The sequence below is a fragment of the Benincasa hispida genome, chromosome 7 (assembly GCF_027475165.1).
Source record: "Benincasa hispida cultivar pf3 chromosome 7, pf3_genome.v1.1, whole genome shotgun sequence".
Classification (NCBI taxonomy): Eukaryota; Viridiplantae; Streptophyta; class Magnoliopsida; order Cucurbitales; family Cucurbitaceae; genus Benincasa; species Benincasa hispida.
In genome coordinates, this window is record NC_143484.1 from 12,501,430 (window position 1) to 12,513,584 (window position 12,155).

The 12,155-nt window shown below is 27.6% G+C and overlaps 1 protein-coding gene across 2 annotated transcripts; it reads right to left on the bottom strand.

Annotated features, from left to right (window-relative positions):
* Positions 1-1,625: 1,625 nt before the first annotated feature.
* On the bottom strand, positions 1,626-10,060 carry LOC120081925 (uncharacterized). Of its 2 annotated transcripts, XM_039037108.2 has the most exons (4): positions 9,233-10,058; positions 6,802-7,071; positions 4,542-4,756; positions 1,626-1,847 (listed from the first exon to the last, which is right to left on the bottom strand). In XM_039037108.2, exons 1-4 carry the CDS (start codon positions 9,912-9,914, stop codon positions 1,818-1,820), a joined length of 1,197 nt encoding a protein of 398 aa, XP_038893036.2. In that variant the 5' UTR covers positions 9,915-10,058; the 3' UTR covers positions 1,626-1,817. The 2 variants fall into 2 exon arrangements, with proteins under 2 accessions (XP_038893036.2, XP_090171523.1); XM_090315397.1 differs by having other exon boundaries at positions 1,626-4,756; positions 9,233-10,060.
* Between the last annotated feature and the right edge of the window lie 2,095 nt (positions 10,061-12,155).

Here is a 12,155-nt window from a genome sequence, read left to right on the forward strand (position 1 = left end):
TATATTTAAATCATATTTAAATATTAATTCTTCAATTCCATTTAATTCTTAAAATTAAACGTGTAATTATACCTCATATAATTACTAATTTCTTTAATTCTAATTTGAACGTTTCAAATTAACTTATCACACTACTTTAAAGCTAATCCATTACGAGCTAGGAGGAGGACCTCGCGGACCTACAGGCTCCAACGATCCGATATTAATTGGCTAAACTCATTAGACCGAATTAACCCTCATTCGTTAACTAATGGGTCACTCCATTAAAGCCTATAGTTGAACTCCTCTCACTGTAGATATATTATGTTCACTCGATATACCATGATTAGTAAGTTAACACTTCACAGATTGTTCGTAATAACGACTGGGTCAAATCTCTGTTTTACCCCTGAGATTACCTCTTGTTTTTTAAGTCTCACTGATCTTCTAATGAACAATCGATTTGTGATCCAATCAACAAACCGAGTCCCTCTCGGACCAATGAGAGGGTGGGGCCCCTTGTTCAAGATCCAAAATCAGCACTTAAAGGAACAACCTCTCTACTATCCCTAACAGCTGGTAGGAGTAAATTACTTCTTGCACCCTATGTCCCCAGCTATCTATCCGATCTTACCACTAAAATGGGAGTTTATTGAGTCGCGCTGTTGAGTCAACCCTCACCTATGCAAATCTAAGAATAATCCTGAATAAACAGAGTTCATAGTTAGCTCAAAATTAAGGTCAAGTTACCTAAGTCATCGCTTTGAAATAGTCAGTCTTAAACAGTAAACAGCGTTTTAAAGTAAGAGTGACTAATTTTGTGGTCCGATCTTGTACAAATCTTTTTGTACAAGAATGCCCCCACTCCCCATGTCATAACATGTATGAATTAAGATCACTTCGTTTGTAGCACTTTAGAACTCTTTGTAACAACTACAGAGTAGGCCGCATCCAATAGTGTTACCAAAATAAGACACCCAACCTTATTATATAATATAAATCATTTTGATTATTTACTCGAATCTGATCTACTTTTATGTCTCCACATAAAATTCAAATACTCATATAATAGTCATGGGTCTTTTTATGTTTATTGAATTTCTAATAAACAAAACATCTATTCAATAACAACTTATTGAATTTTCAGAATAAGTTCTATTGTTTACAAACCACGAACCCAACAGTATGTTTGAATAGATAGTCACATTGTTTACCCCATTTCAACTACTTTGGCCAAGAAGAGGTAACACGATTAAGTGATCATTTCGTGTACAGGTGTGATTTAGATCATATAAATGTGAAACTTCACGATCTACAATGTAGAAATGTTTGAATAGTTAGTCACATCTTTTGACTTTTAAAATTTCATAAATTTCTATTTTGTCTTTCTTCCCAAATAGTTGTAATTATTCAATTCAAACAATGTGGGAGAACATTTCATTAATTAGAATCATTTTAAACTTCTTTTATGTCTACTAAAATTACTGTTTCACTTTAAAACACTCCTTAAATTGTCTTGATAACTTCACCTATAAAATGCAAATAAAACAAGATAAAGGAGAGAACAAGAATAATATACAAAAAAAGAAAAGAAGCTTTTAATTAGTTTTTGTAATTGAAAATTGATCAAACTGAACTATTAAGGATTGGCTCAAAAAAAATTAAATTAAATACACATCTATGTGTTAGGGCAAGCCAATCCACATAGAAAAATAATAAATTATATTAAACAAGTTTTACAAAATGATCATTAAATTCCACATGAAACAATAATCAATTGTACTAAATTTTGTGATTAAAATTAATAACCAATTATCAACCATGGAGATGGATCATTTTTAAGCATCTCCACCTGATCCAGATGGGTCCTATACACACAAAAATAAACAAGAATATATATCAAACCATAATTATATGAATATAATACATTTTTGCTATTATTTACATTAAAAACTAAGTCATATATTAACGGGTTAGAACATAGCTCAATGATTCTAGTTGGTATCGAACATATACTATCAATCTCTAGATTAGAGGTTTGAACCCCCTATCCTACATATATTGTCATATTGAACATTCTTTAATGAACAAGATACAAATTATCGTTTGACAAGTCAATACGATTTAATCTCACACCTGAAATTTTATTTTCCTATATTTTCCAACAAAAAAAAAAATTAATATGTTTTGAGGATGCTTTAATTGTAAAGAAAAATATTTTTAAAATTATTAAAATCAACTTCTAAGCATTTAGAAAGAAGGAAATTATTTTAAATGATAAAACTGCTGAAAATATTCATTAATAATAAAATTTTACCTTCTATCTTCAATAGACCGCGATAGATCATGAAATTTTGCTATATATGTAAATATTTTGGTTCATTTTCCTATATTTGAAAATAATCTTAGAAAAAAAAGTGTTTTCCTATCAACTTTCTCTAATTTCTTTTACAATTTATTTATTTTTTTCGTTTTACTAATTTCTATGGTAACAATATGTAAATTTATAAATACTTTTAAAATAAAAGCTCCTTAAAAAGGTGTCCAAAAAGACATTATAATATTGGACAAAGAAAAATATAGTATCATATAATAAGTTACCACACACACATACATTTCTTAATTTTAAAATAATAAACGAAAAAAATGCTTATGAATATTATTCCAAATAAGATAGACTTCAAACTTTGTTTTCCTTTATGAACAGAGAATTAATTATCTCAATTTTTTAGATTATATTTTTAATATTAAACTTACTTCATACCTTTTTAATGATATTTTTAAGGTTTACCTCTAATTAAAAAAAGGAAATTTATTTATGTTCAACATGTTTTTTTTTTTTTTTTTCATATCGAATGTGGAATGAAAAATCAAACTTATTATTTTGATGTTGATAGTATAAATTTTAAGTAACTATATTTATGTGGGTGTTTATGTTCAACATGTTGATTTTGCATTATGCAACATTTTATTTTTTATATTTTTATTTTTGGAAAGATGTAGTAATATCAAATATTGGAATTTTGTATGGGAATTGATAATGGTTTTCAGTGAGATGGGCTTTGGTTATAATGAAATAAATATTGGCATATCATGCTTTAATTTGTATTAGAAATAGGCACATCATAGTTAGATTTTTTTTAATTAAATTTTTTCATATTCATTTTAGTTTAAATCTTATTTTGATCTCTAAACATCGAATAATATTCTATTTTGATCCCTAAATTTTTAAAACAAATGTCTATTTTAGTCTTTGAACTTTAAATATTATTTTATTTTTGTCTCTAAATTTTTAAAATGTTTGTTCTAATCTCTAAAATTTTAAAAATAGCTTATTTTGGTCCTTACTATATTAAGATTGTGTTAATTATTCAATAAAATGGTGAAGTGATTTATATTTGTTTATGACTAGGCTACCAAATAAGTTAGCTACGCTAACAAATCTAAAATTTCAATTTTGAATAAGATGACAAAGCAGAAGAATTTAAAAGACATTTTTAGTTCAAATTTTTGGTCATTTAGTATTTTGGTGTGTTGGTTATTGACATTTTACTTCACTTTCATCTTGCTCAATACATCTAGAGCCTAGTCATCCAAAAGTACATGCCTCCTTATATTTTTCTTGAAGAGCTAACATAATTTTAATTGTAGGGAGCAAAATAAATATTTTTTAAAAATTTAGGGTCTAAAACGAACGTTTTAAAAAATTTAGGGACCAAAATAGAACAAAATCAAAGCTTAGATAAAATGTATCACATTAGTTCTCAAGAATAAGATTTGGATTTACAATTTGCTTCACTGACCATTGGGTTATCTTAATTTAGAAAATAAAAAATAATAATAAAAAAAAAAGTAAAACTCTTAATCATTTAGGCCCCGTTTGATGACCATTTTATTTTTGGTTTTTGGTTTTTGAAAACTAAGTTTATAAATACCATTCTACCTCTAGGTCTTTGTGCTTTGTTATCTTCTTTCTAACAATGTTCTAAAAAATCAAGTCAAAATTTTGAAAACTAAAATTTAAAAAAATATATAGTTTTAAAAACCTAATTTTATTTTTAAAATCTGGTTGAGAATTCAATTCTTTTACTTAGAAAATATGAAAACCATTAGAAGAAATTGAAAGAAAACAAGTGCAAGTGTCCTTCACACTTTTCCTTATCCCTTTCTATCTCTATCTCCATACTATAACTATGAACATTAGATTATAAATTTAGTCCCATGATTTGGAGTAAATTATATTTTAGTTCTTATAACTTAATAAATTAGAATTTAGTCCCTATTGTTTGATAAAACATCATAAATAGTTACTTCCACAGAAACTGTTTACAAGAGTTATATCAAACCATAAGGACTAAATTATAAATTATAAATCACATGGACTAAATTTAAATTTTCTCTAAATCATAGGGATCAAATTTACAATTTAACCATTACACTGTACGACCAAGTGATTGCAATGATCTCTATACTAATAGATTTTACGATCATACGTGTTGGATGCATGCATGTATTTATGTAGACAAAATAATATGAATGCTTAAAAGAGAGAGAGAGAGTACCATGGAAGTAGGAGGAGGAGGTTGGATGTTATGAATCATATTGTGCATCATGGTTTGCATGAGAGAAGGCATTTGATCTCTAAGTTGGGAAAGCTCACTCTTCACATTCATAAGCTCAGCTTGCATTGCTTCATTTTGCTCTTTCAATATTCTCACCTCTTCTCCACTATATAAACATCCATATTCTTCTGGTCTTGCTGTTCTATTATTCATCCCTACACTCACAAATATTCCAATGGATAATTGCGATGGATATCATTTTTAGTGATAATAAAAAAAAAATTAAAAAAAATTACAAATATAGCAAAGTCTATCAATTATATAGGCTATTGCTGATAAGCTTCGACCAACAATATGGTCTATCACTAATAGACTCTTACTAGTGTAATGGTCTATCACTAATAGACTATCTAAATTTTAGTTATATTTACAATTTTTTTTTACATTTTATTATATCTACTAATACTTTGGATTTGATTATTATTAAATAAAAACCCTAAATTCCATAACTTAACATCAAAACACACTCCCTTTGATTATTTCCCTTTCCATGCCTTTATATTCAATATTTAATTTTTTTAAAAAATAAAAAAAATGAGGAAATTTGTTTGATTCTATGATTTTTTTTCTGAAGAATTTAAATGAGGTACAAGATATTTTTGGTCAAGAATGTGAGAATTTAGTTCAGAATTTGATATCTATTTAGTCTATAAACTTTTAAATTCTTAACAATTTAGTTCTTATCATGAAAATTCTCATCAAAATTAAGGATCAAATTTTAAATTTTATTATATTATATTAATCATCTATATATATAAAAAAAAATTTATTAATAGTTAATTTTCAAGAGAATGACTAAATTGTTAGTCAATCTAAAATATAAAGACTAAATTGTTACCTGATAAATTTTAAAAATTAAATTGAACACACTAGAACTAAATCATTATACAATAAAGTTTAAAGATTAAATTTTACTAACATATGAAAGTTTAGGATCAAAATATTATTTAATTTTTTATATTAAAAAATAATTGCTTAAAAATAGTCATTTATTGTTTAAATTTTCTTGGTATTTATTATGTAAATTATAAGTCAAAACAAAACTTTTCTGTGATGTGATATATTGTATATAAAAGGATAAAATAGCACTTTTTAAATTTTTCTGAAATATGAAGAAAAAACGAGAAAAGAGGAAAGAAGAAGCCAAGGGTTAGGGATGGTTCAATCGTCTCTTTTTTTCTTTTTTTTCTGAAAAAGAAAAAAAAAAGTGATTGGTACTGTTTTTTCCATTTTTATGTATTATAAGAAAAAGTTTCAGAAAATTGTTTGAAGCAATTTTTGGTTTCTTATTATTAAAGATTTTAAATTTTAAAAATTTTTTAAAAAAAAACAATAATAATCAACAGAACCAGAAATTTAGAAAATGGAAAACTTTTGGAAAACTTTACTAAATGACTTCAAATTATGATATATAGTTTTAAAAAAGGGTTTTCTTTAAATATAAAAGAATGAATTAAAATATTTACAAAATAATAAAATATAGCATAATTTTAGAATCTATAGGTTACATTGATAGACACTATAGAGTGTCTACCAATATTTATCATCGTAGATTCTAAAATTTTGTTATATTTTATAAATACTTTCAACCGTGAAAAAATTTCACTTTAAAAAAACGTGTCTTAAACAAGAAAGAAAATTACAATTTATATCTCTAAACTTGTTATATAGTTTCAATTTTCACTATAATCTTTTAATTTCATAAATCTTTTTTTTCCTCTTTTTGAGATCATGAAATTTGACCAAAACTTTTCTGAAGTTGCAATTTCTATCCTTATTCAATTTCGCTATTTTCTATAATATAAGTTTTACAAAATAAATAAATAGTATGACTAAGCACAAATTTATCATTAAATAAATTTACCAAAACTCACTTAGTAAAAGTTAAGTTCTAACCTCGTTTTTATGTGAAAATGTAATCAATTTTGTACGTGTGTATACATAATTTATAATAAATTAAAAACATTTTGAGAATAAACTTTTTCTATGAATTTTCAATAGAAAACATATCATAGAGTAAAAATTCAACACTTTTATAAATTTGAGATTAAGATTGCAACACTTTTTATATATTTAAAAAGAAATTATTAAAGGAATTTAATGTTGCATGGGGCATGCATGGAAAGAAGAATTATATAGGCATTATTTGAGATAGAAAAGTAGTGATGGATTAATTGATGAGCAGAGTAAATATAAGTACCCGCAGAGAGGTTGGCGACGGCGGCGACGAGATCGGCGATGCCTTGGCGGTGAATGTGGTTGCGGGTCTCTTCAATTTGAAGGCGGCGTTTTCGAAGTTCCATAAGCTGTTGGTGTTGAATTTCCCTCTGCTCCTCGCAACTGTGTAGTGTTTGAGTCAACGCTGAAATGCTCCTCTCAATACTTCTTCCGATATTATCTCCCATTTTCCTTCTCTTTGCTTCAATCTTCTCTTTCTTCTCGCTCGACTCTGTTCCTGATGACGATGAGTCTATATATGTATATAATTAATTAATTAGCAATTATCACAATAAAATTAGATAACAATAACTATTTTAGAACCTTTTTAGCGTATCTACACCATGACTTAAATTCAAGGTAATTACAATGTTTAGTACTTTTAAGACTAATAATTAATTGTGTAGCAACATTTTTAATGAATTGCATATATAACAAAATCTATCAATGATAAAATCTGAAAACTAATCTAAATTTTGTTATATTTATAAATTACGATAAAAATTGTAATTGAACTTAAGCTAAAGCTCAAGAGACAAAATTAGAAAATTGACAATAAAAAATCAAAGAAAATAGGAAAAGACATGATATTTAATTATGGTAAGGCTGAAAAGTGAGTTTTGCATTGCATGCTTAGATTGAAGAGACTTTGTAGTATCATCATTGGAAGTATCTTAAAGAGAAAAAGAAAAAAAGAAAAAATATGTAATTAATTAAGTTTTAACCTTAAAAGAGGATTTGTATTATGTTTGTTTTTAGGTTACCCAAAAGGATCTCCTCATGATCTCAATCTGATCACAATTCCCTCACTGGTCTGCATCATTGTCTTTGCCCCCATTTTTCTCTATTTCCAATATTTTCCATTATTTATCTTTCTGGCCCCTTTCCAAATTTTACCCCCAATGTTCCAAAATTTGCAATTCTACCCACAATTTCCCACCTCATTTCTAAAAACTACCCCTCACCAAGTTCTACTAAACCTATCAGAAATTTTCTAGTATTATGATAGCATGACTTCATTCATTATTTACTACAAAAATAATATTTAAAAATAATGTAGAATTAATAAAATAGATTATTAAATCATTTAATGTGTCAAATATTGAATGAAAGTCGTATATATTGTTTTCGCTATTAATGACACTGTCATCTTACACATACTTCAATCACTTAAGGTGTTATACCAATCGATAAGACTAGAGATTTAAATCTTATACCTGATTTATTTGAACTTTAAAAAATAAGAAGTAAATAAATAAATACAATAATTTCAATTAGAACTATCTATATTGGAGACTCTTTGTCATCTAATCTTAAACACAATAATTTAATTAATAAAGGTATTATACATCTTCTAAATCTCATGTCTTTTATTTAAATTTTAAAGGAAAAAGATTAAGTTGTTAATTAAAGTTAAGTTTGATAATCATTTTATCTTTTTTACGTATTATTCGATTTTAGAAATGAAGTTTATAGATATTATTTCTACATCTATAATTTTTTTTTTCTTTTATCACCTGATTTTTTAAAATATTCTAAATCAAGTCAAAATTTGAAAATTAAAAATAAAAAAAAATTGTGAGAAAATCAGTATAATTTCTAAAATCAAAAAATAAAAAACCTAAATGCTTATTAAGTATCTCTACAAACATACATTTCCCTCATAAATTTAAAAAATTTCAACTCCATATAAATTATTCATCTTGTTTCGAGAAACTCCATTACAAAAATCAATGTGAGCATAACTGTATAATAGATATATACATATTGGAGCTTAAAATCCCTAAGGAAAAAAAACTCCGGTCTAACAGCTCTATTATGCATTCCTACGAGAAGAAAATGTAACCGTTGGATAAGTGTAGGACCAAACGAAATCGGAGGGATGAGATTTGGAGGGTGCATTTAAAATGCAATAGAGGTGAGCGTAGGGAATTAGAAAAGAAATAACGAAACGAAAAGGAAGAAGAATACGGGAGAGGGTCCTATTAAAAATTGTGGCAGAGTCAAACCCTGCAACTTTGACTCAAAATATTAACTCTTCTCTCTCTATCTTTTTTTTAAAAAAATAAATAAATATTATCATAAATCAATTTCTCTTAAAAAAGACCCAAAAACTAATAAATGAAACCCCAAACTGAAAGGTCTAGATTTTAAGAGCTGCTTAGGAGATTATTACTAAGAATTAAAAGAGGGTTGGAATATAGGACGGAACGGAAATGGATTCGTGAAACATGAAAACGATGAGAAAGAGAATTAAATTAAAAATAGTGAAAATGAAATAAACTTGATATTACAAATAGGACGCAAAATGCTAAAATCAAACATGAATTTTAGATTACATTATATTACATACTCATTCTATTACCGGTCCTAAACATTCCCTAATAGTATCACAAAGGAAAAAAGAAACTGACCTGAAAGCGGAGGAGAAATGGTGGCGGAAGTGGGCGGCGGCGGGGGGATGGCGGAAGGAGGAGGCGGAGCAGGAGGAGGAAGAAGAAGCAAGCCAGAATTAGAAGGTTTTTGAGAGAACTTCCTTTGAACGACGTCGTTTAACGCTTGATAAACTTCAAACGCCAAATTAGAAGGGAGATTTTTGTCTTTTCGCTCATGTTTCTCCATTTTCCAGTAAGAAGGAATTTGGGGAAGTTGTTGATCACACGCGCGGGATTCGTACTCGCGGACTTTTTTATAGTCGCGGAGGAGATTATCCCATTTATCATTGCACTGATTTTGGCTCCGTTGACAACCGTGGCTCCAGCAATAATTTTCCACCCACTTCCACCGTAGCTCGCCGCCCTTCCTCGCCGCCGGATCCGCCGGAGCAGGGCCTAAGTTCGCCTTGTTCCGCCGCTCATCGTCCAACTTCTTCGCCGTTATTAGAATCATCGTCTCTTGGAGAGTCCAGTTTCCTTTCCGGTACTCTCGGACTATTACCGTCGAAGATGAGGCTGCTGCTGCTGCGACAGTGTTCATTCGGGTAGCGCCGGCGCCGGCGGATGCGCCGCCGTGGATTACAGGTAAATGTAGAATTTGTTGGTGGTGGTGATGGTGGTGCTGCGGTGGCTCCGATGATGTTGACGGAGGATCCGACATGGCTTTGGCATCTCAAGACTCACAATGGATAGAGAGAAATAGAAAGAGAAGTAAGAGAGAGAAGAGAGCAAAAGTTTTTTCTTTTCCTTTTCTCTCTCTTTATCTCTCTTGTTGTTATTATTAGTTTTAATGGTAATTTTTTTAAAATAAAAAATGTTGAGTATTAAAAGTTAACTCACTCCACTACTACTAACTACTACTAACTTATGATGTCTATGGACAAAGCGAGGTTGAAGATGTCATTCTCCGCTTTTCATCGAGTGAAATCTCCCATGGAGATTGGGGTGGAAATTCTCCACGAGAAATTTGTGAATATCAGGTTCTTCGTAAGGAATTATCGGGTTCTTCGTAAGGAATTTTCTCAATTAATTTTTAAAAAATTGATTAAATTAAATCATTAATACAGACAAATTTTAATTAAATAATTAACTCTATCACTAAATTGTTTATTATTGTTAGTTTTACCTGACAATTTGAATTGAAAGATACATTACTCAAATTTTAACTTAAAAAAACTAATAATCTTTTAGTAGAAATAAATAAATATAAATCATATTATTTACATATATAGTCTAAATTTAAACATATTCATTATTTTGATCAATAAACAATATGTACTTGAAATTTAAATATAATATTTATATAATAATAATAACATAATATTAAATAATTATATTAAATAAATAAATAGAGGTTAGTCAGGGTGAGGGCGGGGACGGGGAATGTGTTTCTCCATTCTCGTCCTCATTTAGCTCAAGGGGAATTTTTTGTCCCCCACTCCTTCCCCCCAAAAATAGAGGTTAATCGGGATGAGGGCGGAGACGGGAACTTGTTTATTATTGTTAGTTTTACCTAACAAAAATTTCAATGGAAATATCGATAAAATTTTGGTTTCGATTAATTTTTATGAAAGATTATAAAAACAAGAAATTCAAACGAATAAATTTAAATTAATAAACAAACATTTTATGATTTTTAAAATAAGTTAACATATCTAATATTAATATTATATTTACATTAATGATACTTTGTTTAATTATTATGTTTCATGAATTTTTCTACGATATAATAGAAATATCGATTCATCTCTCGCATTGATATCGAATCCATGAAACATAACATAACATTATATCATTCTAATATAAGAGGGCAATTGGATCAAAACATTTACTCATGCATTTATAAGTAAATTCATTATTTCGTCATGTATGTATGATGCAAAATGGAAACTACATTCGTAACAATCATACTAATATTTGGCATTTAACACAAATCAATTTTAAACATCATACCATTTTTTCCCAACACTAAAACTTAATTTCGAATTATTGTAGCATTTAAAATAAGTAGCGAAGGATTACACTTTTTTAAATAAAAAAATTATAAAAAGAAGCATATAAATATTTGATAAATTTTAAACTTAAACATGAAAAGTATTAAAGAATCGGGATAAAATAAGATTTTTAACCATTCTTTATAAGAGATGTGAGATTTTTTTATATAACAAGTCATTTCTAAAAGCTACTTTACCTAGATTTTAGAAATCAACCGAATTGAAAAGAAGTTGTTTGTTTTAAATTATGAGTTATTTATAAATATAGTTTATTGTGATCTATCATTGACAGACAGTGACATTTTGTTATATTTAAAAATATTTTCAAGTCGTTTTACAATTTAAAACAATTATCTTTAAATTATCTGATAATCTGTTTTATGAAGACACTACAAAACTTCATATAATCATTTTAAATTCCTACCAAATTAATCCCAAATGCAATATAAGATATTTTTCATAGGAAAAGAGAAAAAACATAGAGAGCTACTTTCTTCCTAACTAAGAATGAACTGGTTTAGGCACAAGCTAAAGATTTTTCTAGTTTGACTTTATTCAAAATTCCAACCTCTCCCAACTCTCAACTAGGATTTTCTTTTATTTTTTTCAATTTCGTTTTTACTGAGAAAAAATATGTTAATAGAAAATGTATTGATTATATTTTAAATTAAGAAAAATTAAATTGACTATTTAGTCTTAAAATTACTACTATCTAACCAAAAAAAAAAAAAAAGAAAAAGAAAAAAAAAAGTCTTATGGCACATTCAAAGACAAAAAAAAAAAAAAAAAATTAATTCATATCCATCCACGTTTAAATATAAATTAACTAAAAATTACAAGATTACACTGATCATGTAACATTTTGATTTTTATCCTGTGATCTTTTAACTTTTAGACTTGTTTCATTT